The sequence below is a fragment of the Engraulis encrasicolus genome, chromosome 23, assembly GCF_034702125.1.
Source record: "Engraulis encrasicolus isolate BLACKSEA-1 chromosome 23, IST_EnEncr_1.0, whole genome shotgun sequence".
Classification (NCBI taxonomy): Eukaryota; Metazoa; Chordata; class Actinopteri; order Clupeiformes; family Engraulidae; genus Engraulis; species Engraulis encrasicolus.
This window is the reverse complement of record NC_085879.1, coordinates 35587422-35608111: the sequence shown is the minus strand read 5'-3', so window position 1 is coordinate 35608111 and position 20690 is coordinate 35587422. Positions and strand designations below refer to the sequence as shown.

At 43.7% G+C, this 20690-nt stretch overlaps 2 protein-coding genes across 3 annotated transcripts; one reads left to right on the top strand and one right to left on the bottom strand.

Annotated features, from left to right (window-relative positions):
- Window positions 1–1152: 1152 nt before the first annotated feature.
- Window positions 1153–4965, top strand: rab9b (RAB9B, member RAS oncogene family). Its single transcript, XM_063190282.1, has one exon. It carries the CDS (start codon window positions 1238–1240, stop codon window positions 1850–1852), a length of 615 nt encoding a protein of 204 aa, XP_063046352.1. The 5' UTR covers window positions 1153–1237; the 3' UTR covers window positions 1853–4965.
- plp1a (proteolipid protein 1a) lies at window positions 3744–19828 on the bottom strand. Of its 2 annotated transcripts, none has more exons than XM_063190280.1 (7): window positions 19441–19828; window positions 15868–16054; window positions 13753–13909; window positions 11299–11467; window positions 9715–9788; window positions 9233–9298; window positions 3744–5730 (listed from the first exon to the last, which is right to left on the bottom strand). In XM_063190280.1, the coding sequence occupies exons 1-7, from the start codon at window positions 19442–19444 to the stop codon at window positions 5554–5556; spliced, it is 834 nt and encodes a 277-aa protein (XP_063046350.1). In that variant the 5' UTR covers window positions 19445–19828; the 3' UTR covers window positions 3744–5553. The 2 variants fall into 2 exon arrangements, with proteins under 2 accessions (XP_063046350.1, XP_063046351.1); XM_063190281.1 differs by lacking the exon at window positions 3744–5730 and adding an exon at window positions 7500–8663.
- Window positions 19829–20690: the final 862 nt, after the last annotated feature.

Genomic DNA, 20690 nt, shown 5'->3' with positions numbered 1-20690 from the left:
TTGTTGTTTTATTGTGAGTAGTTCTATGGAAAAGCTTCTGAAGGACGATGTGCTTGAATAAATGTGATGATTTCAGTGAAAATAAATGCAAAAGTGATGATTGCCCTGTTAGTTAAAAAAACCCACCTGATTGCTGTTACATTAAGAAGTTTGATAGAAGCCTACCATGCAATGACATTTTGAAACTTGTTGATAAATGGGCTATGTTTGGAAGATAAGCAAAGAAAGCTATTGGTTTCAGGCTGCTGACTGTTATTGGTCCAAACCGTCCAATCCCTTGCTGTGTGTGAAGGGTGGTGGTCAGAGATCCCTCATTGTGACAGGACAGGGTCACTGACCTTTGAAGTAAACATGACTTGTAGTAGACCTCATTCAGTCTGGCATTGCTTCACCACTCCTGCAGCTGCCAATAAAATGTGTGTTGGTCATTTTAAGGGTCGTAAGGGAGCACATTTAAGTCAGATGACTACTGAGTAGGCCTACTGACCAGAACAAGCAGGACCAAAAAAACACATCATGCCTTGGTTTCCATTTAAAGTGGCATTGCTTCACCATTCCTTCAGACCTTCTTGTCAAATGTATTTGATATCTTAAGGGAGTAAAGGGGTACAATTGAATGGAAACCAAGCCATGTTGATCATGCTTTTTTCCTTTTCTGTTAGGTAAGAGTGTGCATTATTTTGTTCTTATTAGTTAATTAACACTTTTTTAAACCTTGCACAGTGCTTTAAATCTCTTTGTACTGTGATTAATGACAATGCCGGCTTTCTATTCTATTCTAAGTTACAGTAAGCTGAAGTGGTCTGTAGCAATAACAGCTTTCTCTTCTCTTCTAGTTTACATTAAGTGGTCAGTAACCTAGTCATAATGGCAAGCGACAATATCATAACAGCTTTCTATTCTATTCTTACCAATTTTATTCTATTCTATTCCATTCTGGTCTATTCTGTTCACATCTATTCTATTCTGTTCTTACCAATTGTATTCCATTCTATTCCATACTGTTATATTCTGTTCTCATCTATTCTATTCTATTCTATTCTATTCTGTTCTATTCTCATCTATTGTATTCCACTCTATTCTATTCTATTCCACTCTATTCTATTCTGCTCTTCTCTTTTCTATTCTATTCTAGGTTACACTAAGGGGGTCAGTAGCCTAGTCATCCAGGGCAGCGAGTGAAGCGGAGTGGGACTGGTGAGAACAGCCAGCCAGCCAACCAGCCAGCCGGGCAGCCATGAGCGGCAAGAGCCTCCTGCTGAAGGTGATCCTGCTGGGGGATGGCGGCGTGGGCAAGTCCTCGCTGATGAACCGCTACGTCACGGACCGCTTCGACTCGCAGTCCTTCCACACCATCGGTGTGGAGTTCCTGAACCGCGACCTGGAGGTGGATGGGCGGCTGGTGACGCTGCAGATCTGGGACACGGCGGGCCAGGAGCGCTTCAAGAGCCTGCGCACGCCCTTCTACCGCGGCGCCGACTGCTGCCTGCTCACCTTCGCCGTGGACGACCTGCAGAGCTTCCAGAACCTGGGCTGCTGGAAGAAGGAGTTCATGTACTACTCGGACGTGCGCGACCCGGAGCGCTTCCCCTTCGTGGTGCTGGGGAACAAGGTGGACAACAAGGAGGAGGACAGGGAGGTGGGGGCCGACGAGGCCCGGGCCTGGTGCGAGGAGAACGGGTGTTACCCGTACTTCGAGACCAGTGCCAAGGACGACACCAACGTCAGCTCGGCCTTCGAGGCGGCCGTGCGGGAGGTGATCAAAGGGGAGGATCAGATGGACCACACGTTGCTTAGCAACACCATCGACCTGCACGGGAACCGCAAAGCCCCGCGCTCTGGGTGCTGCTGATTTCGACCGGTTTACTCGCTCCCCATGGTACTGCTGCGGCTGCCTCTCTTGAACTTATGTGAACCTCTTTACCTGATCTTGATCCGACACCCATCCCAACTCCCCACAACAAATAGTATTGTTTTTGCAAGTACAGACTTCCAAGGTTCAGTTTAAGGTTTTACAGATTATATCCACAGTGTAACTCAGATATGGTACTATTTGTGGCACTACGGTCTTCGATGCAGTTTTGGTTGTTACAGCAAACGTTTTTTTTTCATTATGGTACAAAGCGTTCCCGTTCAGTTTTCTGTAAAACTTTAACAGGCACAGGTCTCAGTGGTCCAATTGGAGGTTTTACTGATTATATCCATTGTGGAACTCAGATATGGTACCATTTGTGGCACTGCGGTGCAGTTTTGGTTTACACAGCAACTGTTTTTTCATTCTAGTACAAAGTGTTCTCATTCACTTTTATGTGTGGAGGTTGTTGCAAGGTCCGAGTACTTTGGGGCCCCGTACGGATGAACATTTCATAGGTGTCGTAACCACAATATTATGACTGACTTCTATCACTCACTACACCCTTAAGTATTCACAAGAGCACAGTCTACTGCACTACGGCGTCAGATGTTTTGCCTTTATGACATTTCAAGGTCGTCATGGGTTGTCAGGTGACTTGACAACACAGTATAGTATGTATAATCTCAAAGCATATGGTACATTTCATATTATGGTACTGAACATGACTGTATATTAAACAAAACACACTGGCTATATACACAATTACTTATGGTTCAGTTCAGCAGAATATACTATGTCAAGTAAGGTAATGAACATATACTAACTTATTGTGCTATTGTAAAGTGAGCAGGTACAAAGGGAATTTGTATATTTTTGTTTTGGAAAGGGACAGATGACGGTATCTCCAACACATGGCTATTTTATAGGTCTTTGAAACACTGGTCATTGATTCATTTATCGTGTTACAATAATCTGAAAAACCTTTTTCAAGTTTTGTTTGGTCTTTTTTAAATGGGTTATTCTCATCAATTATTTGTTCCTTTGTTTGTTTGTTGTTTTTTTCTGTAGTGTGTCTACTGATTCATAAAACTTGCGGTGCTGTGCACTTTTTTATTTTACATTAGAAGTGACTCAAAAGCAGATGTGCTATGACATAGCTGACCAGTTTTTAGCATGAATTCACTTCTGTGTCTTCTGGCAGGGCTTCAGAAATGGATGAAAACACTGTGTTGAGCGTTTTGAAAAGCACATGAGCAGCGAAGGGAATAACTAGCGACCCCCATCCCCTCAGCCGAGTTTCACAACGTACAGAGTATTAATGACTGACTTTATGGTCCTAGTTACACTTAAATCTGTAGTCAGTTACCCCAGAGGTCATGACCTTGTCTTTGGCTGCCTTGTGTTGCCACAGTTTTTAAAGAACATTCCAGTCTCTGAAAACATAACACATATCTGTTATTTTTATTTATTTACATGTCTTTTTTTATAAGTTGATTCCTAAATTCTTTGTATATGTTTTCATTTCAACTCCTTTCAACATCCGTCCACTTTGTTTTCAGAACAGCACCGTTTGATGCATTTCCACAATAGAAAATGACAACAAAAATATTATTTTGATAATCCGGAAGCTCTACGTAAAATGTTGGATTTCTGAATGGTTGTGCGGGCGGGCTGTGCTGTGCCATGATGCCTATGCCCCCTGGGCTACTGTTGTACTCGCTCATGTGAGCATAACAAACCCAGAGTGCTTTGATGTGACTGTGTTTTCATGCAGGTTTGGTTGAAATGCTGTTACCTTCCTGTTAATCTCTCATCAGTGTTTCATGTGAATGGTACGCAGTGAGGAGGAAACAGTTAGAAAAACGCTGTGATGTTTTTTTTTTTCCCCCCCACTGAGATATACCTGTTGTAGTAGTACGGTACTCCATTAAGGTCATTCAAAACGGTTTCTTGTCAGCAGAGTTTGGAAAACCATGTGACAGTATTTACAGATTCCTTCTGTTCTGCTCCGGCTTCGGTTCGAAAATTGGCCGTTAACAGGAAACGAGCAGTCTTCATTATGGATACAAAACTAATTGGATAATCTGCTTTCATGTTACTGGCCGTTATTTTTGTGTTACTTACATTCCTTGGGGCTTGTTAGCCTCACAGGGAATCTCTTGCTGCTGTGTATCAAACTTATTGTTCAAATATTTACACTCATTGGGCATCAATTAATAAACACAGCTGAAGCCTTCCTTACAAGTGCGCACACTCACTCCCTCGCTGCTCGGATATACGAGTCATAGCATGCTGCCTGCAACCCGGCTGGTATAAATACACACACACACACACACACACACACACACACACACACACACACACACACACACTGCAGAGGATTCTGAATTCTGTTGCCTGTCTTAACCAGTGTAGGCCTACTTTTGATCCTTAAGGGTTTGAGATGTTGGGATCTTTTTTATTATTATTATTACACTGAGTCTGGAAATCGAAATGTATTTTTCCAGTCTGAGTTGGATCATACTGTATGTGAATCCTGTGGCTTTTGTATTATATTGCTGCCCAAACCCCTCCCCATCATGGCACCATTCATTTTTTTTTTTAAATGAGGCTGAAATCTAATTTTTGTCTGAGGGCTTGACTGTGTAGAATGTAAGCAGCAGTAGTGGCAGTGTGTGCAAACCTGGAGGGGACACACACACACACACACACACACACACACACACAGATGGCTGATGTAGGCTAGAGCAGTGTGGATATACCCACTTATAAAGTACTGCCCTGGCACACTGGAAAGCGAGATGGAGGGAAAATAAACACTGCAGTATCCTCTTGCCACACAGTGTTGCACTCGTGTCAGTGTACGCTTTGAACCCCCAGCAGCGAGCGAGTGCTTTTGGACAGATCGCGTAATTGGTCCTGGAAAAAAAAAATTGTTGGACAAACTCCTCATGTATCAAACCTTTCCAAACCCTCCTCTAGCCATCTCCGATCATCTCCTGAGTTGCACTAAAGAGGTCAGGACTGGCTTTGTTTACAAACCTTACTAATTTAGTGGCGAATATCCAGTGGCAATGCTATGAATAAATCATGCGGAATACCAAATGAAAGCTGCATTCTGAGTGATCTGTTTAAGGTGAACAAAAGGAGGCGGGAGGGGTTAAATTGAAGGATACTCTGACCACTTTGTTGTTGTGACTTTATTTCTTAACAAAGATTACAGTACATTCCAAAAATATATAGTGCTTACTGTGGCTATGTGATATCGCTAGTTATTTTATAGCTCACACTTTGTTACAATGACTAAATGAAATATGTACACTTAAACAAAATGCACAAAATACTGTACACATTTCCAAATGATTTTTTTAAAGAACAAAAATGTCTAATTTGCACTCTATCTAATGGTCTACAATTTGGTCTCATGTCATAGTTCAACTTTTTTTTTAATCCATAGCAAAAATAAACTGTGGCCCTTTCAGAAGAAGGCCCTAAGCAATGTACAAAAACAATTAACAATTTCTCTCAAAAATGTGGAACTAAATAACTCCCCTGGGCAACGGCAGTATGCTACCTCTTAGGAAATAAACACCCATCTAACACAACTTAATTTCTGAGGGCCTGCCAGCCTGCTTCTCTCACTTGGTCACAGTATGGGGGGTGGTGATGATAGTGGAGCCAAGCAGCTGTTCCCTCGGTCACGTGACGTCCAGTGTGGACACAGTAACCGAGGAGGAGGCCGAGCGGAGGTTGCTGTTGTGGTCCTTGAGCAACGCTCCGAACAGGGCGAGCTGCTTGGCTCGCTTCAGCCGCTCGCGATGCTGCTGCCGCCGGAGCACCACCTGACTCACTGCCAGGTGTGTGGAGTAATGGACCTGCAGGGAGGGAGGGAGGGAGGATGGCAGAGTTGCGAGAGAGGGAGAGAGGGCACACCTGCACACCTGTGCCATGGCAATGACATGCAGGCATCTACTAACACAATACAATACAACACACACTGACGGGGGGGCCAAAGGGGTCAGTTGTCCCAGGCAGGTCCATGGGGAGAGGAAGGCATCCCGAATCAAGTTCTCATTCATTACATTGGCCTCGTATACATGAGACATTTACTTCAGAATTAACTCACTTTAATTCTGAATAAAGCTTAATTCCGCTCTGAAAACGTCACGTAAATACTTCACAATTTGGAATTAAATGAAAGATCAATGTAAACACGGCAGAATTATTAATTTGGAATTAAAAATGTCATGTAAATGTAGCCATTATGTATTGGATGGGGGGATGGGGACTTTCAGATGACTTTGTCCTAGCCCTGGGCCCTGGCCAAAGCTTGTCAGCGGCCCTGCACACCTGCAGTCACAGAGGCTGCCTCTCGATTCATTTCATTTCATCTGTGGAGCGGTTATGCTCACTGTAGTTTCACATGGGAACATGAAGGCCTACTACCCATGTTTCCCTTTTTTAAAAAAAGCTTGCACACTTGCAGTCACCAGATTAGAAAATGTAACCTGTGCTGTGTAATAAACTATGTGTACAAACAACATGGCCCTATGTTCCTAAATAATAATTCCAACAAATATTGTTAGTAATAAACGAGGAAATACTCACAGGAACACAAGTTTCTTTTCCCGTAAGGATTAATTAGAGACAGGTCTAAGGTGAGACAAGGGGTGTTATACAATAACTACTCATTTTCACTTGACCGTTACTGATACAAGACAATCAGCTTAACTCAGATAACATATTAAACTTGCATAAAGAGGTGACATTTGGCAAACACTTGGGGGAGTAGACACACACACACACACACACACACACACACACACACACACACACACACACACACACACACACACACACACACACACACACACACACACACACACACACACACACACACACACACACACACACACACGCGCACACACACACACACACACACACACACATCTATAGCATTCCCTGACACATTTACACACATTTTCAGAAATAAAAAAACTAACCTCTTCATGTTCAGAAAACAATTTACAGAATCAAAAAAGAAAGAAAGTTCTACTCCAAAAAACACGTTTAGCCTACTCCAGGTCTTAAATTCTAGCCTAGTACTAGGGACATTGTTGGGAGCCATCCGTCCATCCCAAACATCTGCCTTTGCCCGGACATCTGGTCACCATGGCCACAAAGACTGCTTGACCCGACTACCATGGTTGCCGTGCCGACTAGCACTGTGGGTAGGAGTGAGGGGAATTCCCTGAGCCGTGGGGTCCAACTCAAACTAGTACCTCGCGTCCTTTTCTTTTGCCTGTGGCCTCTTCTCCTCCGTGGAGAAAACAATAAACTTTCCCTTGTCGTCAGCCTAGGCAGAGCAACTTTTTGAGGGCTTTCCCAAATTTCACATCCCCATTGCGGGTGACAAAAAATGTCGTTGTGCTTTTGCGAGATATTAAATAAAGCTTTGATCATCAATGACCTCTTGCCTCGCATCATGAGGCAAGGAGCAACAGGGAAGGATGGGAGGCACGAGTTTGACTTGGAACCTTGGTGCACCAGTCACCGTGAGGGCTCTGTTCAAGCAGTCCAGGGGTGCGTTTCTCGAAGCCAGAAATGCTACCTACGTTAGCTACTTTGTTGTTTGCAAACTTTGACAACTACCCAAGTTGCTAACTACTAACAACTATGCTTTCGAGAAACGCACCCCAGCTCAGACCCCGTCTTTGTGTGCAATGGTAAGGCGCTCCCTGTGACATGGTAAGATGACCCCGTTTGTGTGTGGGGCAATGGAGATGGGGTTTTGCGGTTAGGTTAAGACACCCAGGGAAGCTGACAGGAGAGGGATAAATGGGACAGTTGCCCCAGGCCCGGAGAGAGAGGCCCGGAATGGCAATCTCATTACATTGTATGTATTGCGGGTGGGGGAGGGGCCCTTTCAGATGACTTTGTCCTGGGCCCGGCCAAAGCTGCCAGCTGCCCTGTAGACGCCCGTCTGATCGGTGCCCTGTCAGAGAGAAAGAGGGTGTTGTGGTCTATTGTGAGACATCACGCCTTCTGCCTGCACACGAAAAGGGTTGTGAGAAAGAAGCACAGGGGTCACTGCGGAAACCACTAGCACTGGTTTTGTCTGGCACCATGGCAACCAGATGTAAGCGATGGCATCCATGTTTAACAAAACATCAATTTTAGAGCCTTTTTTTTCCTTAAAAGCTTCGGTAGCAAATTGTCAATGTTCCTTATAAACATTTTGGGAGAAAAAAACATCTCCTTTGGAATTAATTTCACAGCTTCTTGATACAAAATAAATGTGTTGTGAAAGACAAACAAATCTAAGCAAAACCACACCCTCAAAAGAGAAATAAATCAGTGCAAACGATAATAGATCACAAAAACAGAGGTTTAGGTCCTCTTCACAAAATAAAACACACACACACAACCATGTAAATCGTGAAGCAACACTGGTTTCCATCTAATTTTAAAACACACAAGTTCCAAAATCCTCTCAAGATTTTCTTCAACTGCCATGACGGTGATAGAGTGAGTAGCGGGACATCACAGCTGATGGAAAAAAAGGATCCTGCAGCTGTGAGGTCGCTGGTGTATAGCAACAAGCCCAGTGTGTGAAAGACAGAGAAGAAGTTCCCAAGTGTCCTTTGTGTCACGCTGGAAGCATGTGTGTGCTGTGCGCCTCCACGTCCCATTGTTCTTTAGCCGTGAAAAGGACAAATAAGGAGGACTAACACCGTGGACTTATCCCTTTTCTTCCCAAGTACCTCAGCACTGCAAAGTTGTAGGTGGTGGAGGCCACATAGGTCAACTAGAGAAAAAGAATAGAAAGAAAGGAAAGGGACGAATAGGCAGAAGGAAAAGTCAGAGAGAAGGACACCAGAGTGTTTGTGGGAAAAGGGAAAACAAGCAAGCAAAAGATGATGACATTTATACCACATTCATCCAAACAGTATGTCAGATGATTCAAACGTCACGCACGTCATGACATTACTGCACTGAAGAAAACATTTCTTCCCGAACGCTAGCCTGAGAATGACCCCCCCTGTATTTTTTGGCGCTTCTGCTGTGTGAGCGCAACAGAGTGACGCGGTGGTGAACAGATGGACTTCAGTCTGAATAGTGCATAACTAATGCCCAGCTGGATTCCTGAACACCTACTACTAGTGCTCATGCTCACAGGGCTGTAGCCTCTTTGTGCAAGGGTGGAGTGTGACGGTGTGTGTGTGTGGGGATTTGTGTGTGTGTGTGTGTGTGTGCGATCAGGGGTAGGGGGTGTGTGCAGTATGTGTGTGTGTGTGTGTGTGTGTGTGTGTGTGTGCAGTATGTGTGTGTGTGTGTTTGGGATGGGGGGCGTCACGCCCCAAGCTGTGTACTCACCAGAGCCAGCAGCGTGATCCCAGCACCAGCGAATGCAGCTATGTAGAGGTCATAGGTCAGGAAGAACTGAGAGACGAGAGAGAGAGAGAGACGAGGGAGAGAGAGAGGGAGAGGGAATGTGAGATGGGGGTAGAGACAGAGAGAGAGAGAGCGAGAGAGAGCGAGAGAGAGATGGAGAGTGAATGTGAGATGGGGGTAGAGACAGAGAGAGAGAGCGAGAGCGAGAGGGAGAGAGAGAGAGAGAGAGAGAGAGAGAGAGAGAGAGAGAGAGAGAGAGAGAGAGAGAAAGAGCGAGAGCGAGAGAGAGAAGGAGAGATAACATAAGATTGTGTGCCTGAGCAAGGAGATACAGTAGAGTGCCAGGGGGAGAAGAGTGGCGTCTAGTGGGTGTCACTTTCATGTGCTGTAGGCTTTTTGATGGGGGTCCCCACTGACTCACTTGGGAGGTGGTGGAATCACACATGGCCTGGGGCTCGACTTACCTCTCTTGTTTTGCACACGTTTGACAGGACCATTCCGCAGGCTTTCCCCGGAATGGCATTCCAGGGGAGCAACCCTTAGGGAGACAAGAAACAAGAGTTGTTTGATTTTTCTTTTTCGGCTCGAGCTCGGCTCGTCTGAGAGAAAGTGTTAGCAGACAAGCAGATATGGTTGGTGCCTGATATCTGTAACCAAAGTGATGAAACAAGTCGAAATCGTATTCTCACTGGGGTTTAACTGACACAGGGTCCTGGAACCACACTTCCCTCCAATGTTCGATTTGAAGCATGAACCATGACTGGAAATCAATGGGGAATATCTTTTTCTTTTCTTTTTCTACTCCAAACAGTTGATCCATCAGAACTTGATCTTAAATTCATAGAACACTATTGATGTAAGAAAAATCCTGCACTCCATTCCACGAGCAAAAACACCCTTTAAAATGATGTTTTTCAGTCATCCGGCTTTCTTGAGATACTTCAATGACTTAAACACTTTCCTTGTGAAATACAGTGTAGGTAGGCAGAAGAATTGTTCTTGCATTTGAATGATGACCTTGCTTTAGTGATTTCAAATGCATGAGTCCAACTACTGAGGTATGCAGAAGCGTTGTCTTTTTAAATATAATACAACCAACTGTGCTGTCCAACCCAACCAAACCCTTGCGGTTCAATTTCAAGTATTATCCTTTGACTGCAAATCTAAGGGGGATATCTTTTTTAAAACACTTGAGCCGGGGGGGGTGCTTTGGCATGGCATAGCGTAGCGTGCTTATACGTACGTACCATCTTCGGGCAAGTCTACCTGTGGGGACACGGGTTCGAATTTGGTCTGGGTCATTTCCCAAACCTTCCTCAGCTCTCTCTCTCCAACTACTTTCCTCACGCTCTCTATGATCCTATCTGAATAAAGGCAAAGCCCAATAAAAACACTTGAGGCATCAGAACTTGAGATCAAATGTATAAAACACTATTTATTTATAATTAACAGCGTCTTTATTTTCACTACTTATTCTGTCTAAGCTATTTCATCTCACTATCTTTTTGTATACCTTGTTGATATGGGCCTTGCACTTTTGTCTGATGTAAATAAATAATTGAATTGAACTCCTCTCTAATCCTGGGCCCTTACTTACACTACACTCAGTAAGTCCTCCACTATTCATGTTACTGCTGTCTTTCTGTTCTAGTTCATTACTTGCATACCACTGTACTCTGTATTGACTCCCCCATTCTGTACTTGCATGTATGTCCTTTTTGTAAGTCGCTTTGGTTAAAAACGTCTGCTAAATATAAATGTAATGTAATGTAATGATATAATTTTATGTGGGGCAGCCGTGGCCTAGTGGTTAGAGAGTTGGTCTTTCAATCTAGGGGTTGCAAGTTCGTAATCCCCCCTGACCTCTCCCTACATCACCATCCATGGCTGAAGTGCCCTTGAGCAAGGCAGCTAACCCCACATTGCTCCAGGGACTGTAACCAATACCCTGAAAAATAATAACTATAAGTCGCTTTGTATAAAATGAAAGTGTCAGCTAACTGCAATGTAATGTGATGATGTGATGTAATGTATGAATGGACATTTACCATATTGTCTGGCATCGATACACAGCTGGTTGATGCTGGTGGGGGTCTCGGTTAGGACGTCGATGGTGTGGCAGGTGGAGTGCATGTTGTAGAAGAAGTAGACCGGCAGGGCTGACAAGGCAAACACCAGGAGCCATATGACAGCCAGGATATACGTGATCGCAATGAACTATGAGGAAAGGATGGCAAAGACAAAAGAAATAAATGAATCAAAACATAAAAATTAAAATGTTCAGGCACCACAATTATACGTAGGTATGTACAGGGGTTGGACAAAATAATGGAAACACCTGTCATTTTAGTGTGGGAATTTTCATGGCTCAAGTGGACCAGCCTGTCGGCCAATCTTCATTAATTGCACATCGCACCAGTAAGGTGAAGTGTGAAGGTTCAATTAGCAGGGTAAGAGCACAGTTTTGCTCAAAATTTTGCAATGCACACAACATTATGGGTGACATATCAGAGTTCAAAAAGGAGAAATTCTTGGTGCGCATGTAACTGTTGCATCTTTGACCTAGATAGGAAGTCTTTGTGATTGATTAAGAGCCACGGCATCCAAGGTAATGTCTGCATACCACCAAGAAGGATGAACCACATCCAACAGGATTAACTGTGGATGCAAGAGGAAGCTGTCTGAATCCTCTGAAAGGGATGTTTGGGTGCTAACCCAGACTGTATCCAAAAAACATAAAACCACAGCTGTCCAAATCACAGTAGAATTAAATGTGCACCTCAACTCTCCTGTTTCCACCAGAACGGTCCATCGAGAGCTCCACAGGGTCAATATACACGGCCGGTCACCCAAACATCTCTTTCAGACAGCTTCCTCTTGCGTCCACAGATAATCCTGTTGGATGTGATTCATCCTTCTTGGTGGTATCCAGACATTACCTCAGATACCGTGGCTCTTAATACATCACAAAGACTGGCTGTCCCAGTCAGAGATGCAACAGTTACACGCGCACCAAGAATTTGAACATGTCACCGATAATGTTGTGTGCATTGCAAAATTTACTTGCCCTACTAATTGAACCTTCACACTTCACCTTACTGGTGCAATATGCAATGAATGAAGATTGGCCAACAGGCTGGTCCACTTGAGCCATGAAACTTCCCACACTAAAATGACAGGTGTTTCCATTATTTGTCCAATGCACTGCAATGCAATGAACTATGAAAGGATGACAAAGAAAAGAGAAATGAATGAAACATAAAATGAAAATGTCCAGGCAGCATCATTTAAGAACTCAAAAATATCAAAACATTATCTCATTCAAAAAACACCACGATTAGAGGTATGTGATTGCAATGGACTAGTAAAGAATGAAAAGAAATGCATGACAAATAAAATGAAAATGTCCAGGCAGAACCATTTCGGAACTCAAAAGTATTGAAACAGCAATTTGTTCAAAAAGTAGCTTGATTACACATCCACACTTGTCAATCACAGGAAAATGACTTTCTGATAAGGTTCATTCAAGGTAGACACTTTTTTTTCAGTGGACATTCTCGGTGCTGAATGTTAACATTCGCCAGAAAGACTTTTATGCCACTCGGCAGTGATGTAATTTTCAGAGCTGTCAATCCCAGACAGAGTATAGGTTTGAGTTATCTTAATGTGATGAGCAGTGCAGACAGCCGGTAGACCACCTGCTCACTAAAGTCAAGAAGAACGTTCCGTGATTCAACTGTGAATTAAAACCTGACAGCTTTTCCACCCCTGTTAGACCACTCTGAGCTGTAGACAGGTAGATGAACTGCTGTACACACAGTGAAGTCAACAGTATTAGTGTCAAAACATGACTTTTAAAAATTACTATCCTGGGGTGCGTTTCTCAACACATTGATAATTTACTTTGTTGTAATGCAATTTCCCATTGGCAACTCACTAAGTTGCTAATTGGTTAGCAACAACAGTGTCGAGAAATGGGTTCCTGGTGTCCTGACAATATAAAATGGTTGAGCGGAGTTACAAACCACTCCTGGGTCAGCGTTAGGTTTGGGGAAGGAAGTTGCTTTAATTGTTGTAAAGGCTTTAGATGGCATGGGCCAAAAGGTTATAACTAATAGGATAAGGTTAGGACTATGTTTACAGGCTACTGGTGGCTCATTTCGACCAGGTGGTCCATTTCATCAGGACACATAGGTTGGACACCGGTGGTCATTTCATTTCATTACATCACATTACACTTAGGGGACGGTTTCATCATAACTGACGTACCGTATTATTTTCAGGGTATTGGTCACGGTCCCTGGAGGAGTGTGGGGTTAGGTGCCTTGTTCAAGGACACTTCAGCAATGGATGGAGGTGTAGGCAGAGATCAGGTGGGATTCAAACCTACAACCCCTCGAGACTGAAAGACCGAACTCCCTTACCACTAGGCCACAGCTGCCCCCATTTCATTTCATTTCATTTCATTTAATCTCATTTCATAGTCGGCCATGTTGTTTTACCGTGGAGCTGAGGCAGCGTCCGCACTCTGTGCTCCGGAACTCTCCGAAGGTCTGCTTCATGGCACTGGTGGTGTAGAAGCCCTCGGCCAACAGCATGATGCAATATAGGAAGAAGAAGGACGCCAGGCCATAGATGACGTACTGGAAATACGTGATCCTGACAGGGAAGAGATAGACACACAGAGAGGAATGATACCTGCTGGTTAGGACGTCGAACAGAACAACCAAACCATAGATAGCCATAGATGATGTGAAGGTTTTATTTGCAAAATTGTTTATCTCCATTTTTTGACTTTTGCATTTTATTATTGAAAATGACTGTTCAGAGGGCCTATCACCTATGTGTGAATTCTTACCATTCAAATATTTTGAGAACATACTTTTTTTTAACCTATATGAAATGCATTTGCAATGCAATTCAATGGAATGCCCAATACAAAAATGTCAATTTCACAACATTCTACAAAATGGAGATGCACCGTTTTGCAAATAAACCCTTCATGTACTGGAACTGTGTGATCCTGACAGTGAGGTAAGAGAGAACACACAGTTAGGACTGCGTATACAGCAACCAAACCAAAGAGGATGTAATGGAAATACAGCAAGTGATCCTGACAGTGAGGTAAGAGATTGATAGAAATGCTACTGGTTAGAATAGTACATTCGGAACAATGGACCCAAATATTTAGGCTGCATTTTCACAGAATTTAAATGGTCGCAGAGTCATGATGCCAGGCAATACATGATGTACTGGAAATATCATGTGATTTGTGATTTTGTAAGGAATGAAGAACAGAAACTCTAAACTCTCCTAGAAAATTCTGATTCTGAGTGTAAGATACAAGATAAAAAGACAGAAGTGATCCCCGTTGGGTAGTGCAATGCACATAACAACTGAACAAGAATGTTACATGGAATTTAAACGGTCAGGGGTTATGTGTATGTCTATGACCCAAAACCCCACTTCCTGATGCAAGCATGTGGAGAAGAGGCGGCACATGGACCCAACAGACTCTCAGGCAGACGAACACGATGCACAGAGGCAAGTCTATGTGCCACTGACTCCATTTTCTGATGCAAGCAAGCATGATGTCTCATCAGACTCACATGTTAAGGCTAAGGTGATGAACCCTATGTAAGAGGTATGTCTTTGTCTATGTCCTGTTAGATAGATCTATGCAAGGGCCATGTTTACGTCCCAAGACACTAATTTCTGATGCATGTGGAGACAACAGACTCACAGGTACGCAAAGGTGATGTATGGAAGAGGTATGCGTCTATGTTCATGTCTATGTCTATGTCTATGTCCCAAGACTCCAAATTCTGATCCAAGTGAGTTTGTAGAGAAAGGAGACTCACAGGTAAGCTAGGGTGATATATAGAGGTATGTCTATGGCTATGTGTATGCCCCCTCCATTTTCTGATGCAAGTAATGTACCGACAGATTTAATATAGCCTAAGGTGATACATGTATGTAAGAGGTATGTCTTTGTCTATGTCCCGCTACACATGTAAGGGCTATGTTTATGTCTCAGGACTCCATTTTCTGATGCAAGTTAGAATGTAGAGAAAATAGACCCACAGGTGGCCTAGGGTGATATACTGTAGCGTAGGGCTGCACGATCATATAAATAATCACGATTATTTGGTCGATTATTTGATCAAAATTGTAATCACGATTATTAATCCAGATTATCGATTTTTTTGCTGAATTTTTAAAGAATTATGACAAAATGAAATATAACCAAGAATGAATTATCTACGGGATGAGCAAAATAAAATGAATAATTGTAACTGTAATAATTTTGTAAAGGCAATGGCATGAAACTTGGGTGGACAGATTTCTGGCCAGAAAAAACAGCCTGTCAGTATGCTCTGGCTTCAAGGACGCTCTCGAAGGTAGGTCACTATTGCCATGATTAAATCACGATTTTCGATTATTCTCGATTAATTGTGCAGCCCTACTATAGCGTATAAGCCGTATGTCTATGTCGGTCCCGTAACATATGTAAGTCCTATGTTTATGTCCCAAGACTCTAGAGACTAGTATATAAGGCCTGAGTCTATGTCCCTAGACTCCAAATTCGGATGCAAGTGGCATGACGGCAGACTCACAGGTACGCCAGGGTGATGTAATCCTGCAGGTTGCGGGCGAAGTAGTTCTCGATCAGCCGCTCGGTCTCGGTTAGGGCCTGGTGGCCGCAGCCGCAGAAGAGGGCGATGCCAGAGAAGCACAGCAGCGTGGCCACCAGGGACGCGTAGGGGATGCCACCCAGGCAGCGCATGCAGCACTCGTAGGCACCTGCGGAGGAGAGGAGAGGAGAGGAGAGGAGAGGAGAGGAGAGGAGACAGGAGAGGAGAGGCGAAAGAAGACAGGAGAGGAGAGGAGAGGAGAGGAGAGGAGAGGAGAGGAGAGGAGAGGAGAGGAGAGGAGACAGGAGAGGAGAGGAGAGGAGAGGAGAGGAGAGGAGGGGGAAAGAACAGAGGAGAGGACAGGAGAGGAGGGGGAAAGAACAGAGGAGAGGGGAAGAACAGAGGAGAGGAGAGGAGAGGAGAGGAGAGTGAAAGAAGACAGGAGAGGAAAGGAGACGAGGGGGAAAGAACAGAGGAGAGGAGAGGAGAGGAAGGGGAAAGAACAGAGGAGAGGAGAGGAGAGGAGGGGAGGGGGAAAGAACAGAGGAGAGGAGAGGGAAAGAACAGAGAAGAGGAGAGGAAAATAGAGGGAGAGAAGAGAAGAGGAGAAGAGAAGAGAAGAGAGGAGTGATGATTTATTGATCGGAAATTAAGGTGTGCAGCAGTGCTCATGTTTAAGGGTACTGTAGAGGAGAGAAGAGAGAAGCCTTCATCGGAAATTGAGGGGTTCAGCAGCACTCGTGTAAGAGTAGAGTAGTGATGCTTTATTGATTGGAAATTAAGTTGTACAGCAGCACACAATACACGTCGCACAATCAAACATATCATTTAGACACATCTGCATAGGTGCCGAAAAAGTCCTTGTAAGTTCAACATACGGTAGAGCTTACCAACTGCTAAAAAAACAATGAATGAAAAATCTGAAAAAAATGTAACCGATAATTGCTCATGTTTTCGGCCGCGTCTGTCTGTCTGTCTGTCTGTCTGTCTGTCTGTCTGTCTGTCTGTCAGCAGCATAACTCAAAAAGTTATGAACTGATTTTGATGAAACTTGATGAAACAAAAGGAACAAGTGATTCAATTTTGGTGGCAATCCGGATCACAATCTGGATAACTCCACAAAACAAAGGCAGCAACACTTGAAAAAAATTAGGGTGCAATATACCGTTAGTCAAACGTTCTATCAAACAGCTTGCTTGGCAGAGGTCTGCACTCTCTGAGTGCATTTCTAGTCCATTTTGTTCTTTCATGATGTATCATAATTCCTATCTGATTTGACCACTGTGTATGTGTGTGTGTGCGTGTGTGTTTGTGTGTGTGTGTGTGTGTGTGTGTGTGTGTGTGTGTGTGTGTGTGTGTGTGTGCATGCACAAAGTTCTTTCTTTCAGCCCTAATCAGGGCAAAAATCCATATCAGTCAACATGAAAAAAAACAATGTATTGTGAATCAATCATATGTTTCCCCCATATCGCCCCAGCCCTGCTTCCACGTAAACAGCTGGCGACATGCTTGAGACATGCTTGAGACATGGCATGCTTCAGAGGAAGAGGTTGCATTACAGTTGCTACGGGGAGAGAGACATTCTGCCTCCTAGCTAACTATAATAGCCAGGGGTCTTTAGGGTGATTTCCGAGTGGCCTGGTGGCGCGGTGTTGCTGCAGAAAACGTTACTATTTGTGCCCGCTGAAACCTGATTACAGAGCATTCACGCTAGGGGTGGGCGATATGGGAAAAAAATCATATCACGACTTTTTAATATAAAATCTCGATTTCGATTTTTTATCATGATCTTCCATCAAAAAAATAAAAACAACAAAAGCAGGCATTTTATATACAGGTACCTGCGATTTGTAATTAGCAATTAATTCCATGTAAACACACTGACACTCTCATTAAGTGCACATTTGGAATACAATAATGTAAGAATAAAAGTGAAGACAACAACACTAAGTCAGTAGATCACTCTGATACTGATAGTAAACATCATCACTGCAAGAGATCTACACGATTTGTCGACTTTGGCAGATTCGAGACAATGTTGTGCTCGATTTCACAATTCACGATTTAGTATCGTCATATAGCCCAACCCTAATTCACGGCGCTATTATAGACCTTTTAACCGAGGGAGCAGGTGTCCCATAAAAAACAGGGACACTGCAGCCATCATCATCAGACCACTTTACTGGAGGGTGGCTCAGCTATAAATGAAAAAAAAGAGAAATCAAACCTCACAAACAAAAAAACCCAATAAATAACCAAGTCTTTTTTTCTCTCCTTGTCTGGTCTGAGTGCATGTCTGCATTTTCTCAGCAGGCACTCTGTCTGAAGGCAATCATGTGCTGATTGAATCTGATCACTGGGGGATGGTGTGTGTGTGTGTGTGTGTGTGTGTGTGGGGGGGGGGTATAGATGAGTTGAGACGAGCAGTACCAACTCCTGCCCAGCTCCTCTGTCTATTCAAGGCCCATGGTGCCCTGGGGGAAAGAGTATGAGAAAAAGAGAGGTCTGGCAGACTCTGAGCCATAGAGAGAGAGAGAGAGAGAGAGAGAGAGAGAGAGAGAGAGAGAGAGAGAGAGAGATTCCTTTTGTGACTTTACGCACAATAGTCTTTGTCCCCAACTCAGGCAGAGAGATGGGGGGTGGGGGGAGGAGGAGGTGACGGACAGAGAGGCACAAGGGCCAGCAGTGTCAAGCAAACAAAAGGCAAGAGCCACCTCAATATCTCACGCGGGGCAAGGGCCGGGGCCAGGCCAGCACATCCATGCCTGGGGAGGCTGGGAGTGGGATGATGGGGAGCGGGGATGAGATGATGGGTGGTGGGGGTGGTAGAGAAAGATCATGGGAAATTGTCAGCCAAGGAAGGAGACAGCACAGCAGGCAGAGCCAGGTGCCGGGAAATGGCCGAGTGGTGAAACCATCGCGCCGTCACATGGCAACTCTGCCTCTGCCTTCCCGGAGCCTCTGCGCCAGCCACACACGCTGAGGGGATGATGCCAGCTCAGCTGACACGCCATGCCCATAAATCAAATACACAGGGACACCGTGTGAGGGTCCATTGAAGGAACATATCAGCCTATATTATACAGCCTAGCACAATGCACGAAGAAATGGGCTGCCAGATGCAAAACTTCCATTTTAATATGAAATAAAATAAATAATAAAAAAGTAATAATAATAATAATAAAAAAGTCATGTTCACTGAACAAAAAGTTATATAGCCTTGGGCATAATTGCCTTTCACACAATAAAACAACTCAGTGACTGCCATCACTGAGCCACAATTGGAATCGGTTTAAAAATAAAAATAAAGAAAGAATAAACATTTGATTAAAGTATTGTAAAAAAAGAAAAAAAGGTTTAAACAAGTGGGGAACACTTAAAAGCCTGAAATAAAACAAACACAAACAATCAACATGCTCTCTTTTCTTAGGTTTCTGCTCTGGTACCCAAAGCACATTTTTCATTTCAATCACACCCATCTTTGCATATCTCTCATAAATCGCATCCATTTCATCCATTACAACAGATGGAAAGGAACCAAAATATCCTACTTACCCATCGCAAGGACGCAAAGAAGTTTGGCTCTCACCACCAACACAGCGTCTGGTCCTTCGATATTATGTGCGATCTGTCCGCTGCTGCTGCTCCCGTTGTTGCCCCCCGTTTGTCAATCTGACTCCTTGCTCTGCTCCTTCAACAATGAACAGATTCGCTGTTGCCTCAAAGACGACGCTTGAAGCAACAATGTGGCTTTTGATAGCGTTGTGGGCCAACACCAAAGCGCCCTGAGTTCAAGTCAGTGAATAAAGAAGAGGTCAAGGTTCCTCACGCCTCAAGAAATTAACTTGGCTCACCTCATTGTTAGCGTCTTCGCTTTCATTTGCATTCTCTGTGAAACGATGTGAAAAGGGAAGGGACCGACCCAGTGCAGAGATTTTGGTGCTGCTATAACATTTTAAATAGGACCTACTTATAGCTAGGCTACGCTTTAAGATTTAGTTGACAACTCTCAGTTGAGTTGGCTGTAGTCACATTAAAAGGTCACAAAACGTTAACAATATGCTACTGACCTGGCCCAAGTGATAAGAATCAATATTCCAAACAGGCTACACCACATCACCAGGCTAGACCTATTTTATTATCAGTTCATCTGACAGGCCTAAATAATCTGCAGGTGTTTCATCAGTATTTGCTGTTATGGTCAGGTGGCTGGTGTCTTCAAGCTTCTGTGACTTAACAAGGCATTATATGTTTTTTTAAACAAATTATTTTATTACTCTAGTGTAGTAACCTCATTTTATTTGGACTTAGTAAATTGGAATATAAATTGCATTCTGAAATTCCCATATTACAAAAAAATGTTTTTGTTGTTGTTGTTGTTGTTGTCTTGCTGTTTACAGATTCACTGGTGAACAGCAATAGAATGGTTGGTCCTTTCTGTTATGGCAGGCAACGGCACTGTATGCCATTTAGCAGGAGATCAGATGGCTATGGTTTACTGCTGTGAAGTCAGGTGAATTAGGCCTACAGGTGTAAGTCCTGTTCATTACATTACACTTAACTGTTTTTTTGTTTCTTTTTTAAATCCAAGACCATTTACAGATATTACAGGGTAGGCCCCTATTAGACCTTGGAGCAGTGTGGGGATAGTTAGGTGCCTTGCTCAAGGCCACTTCAGGCATGGAGGGAGGAAAGTATTGATGATAAGGGTGGAATTTCATTCTACAGCCCTATAATCCACGGCTGCCTCACAGGCCACGGCTGTAATGTAATGTGAAAAATAACACACGCCATGTCTTCAAACG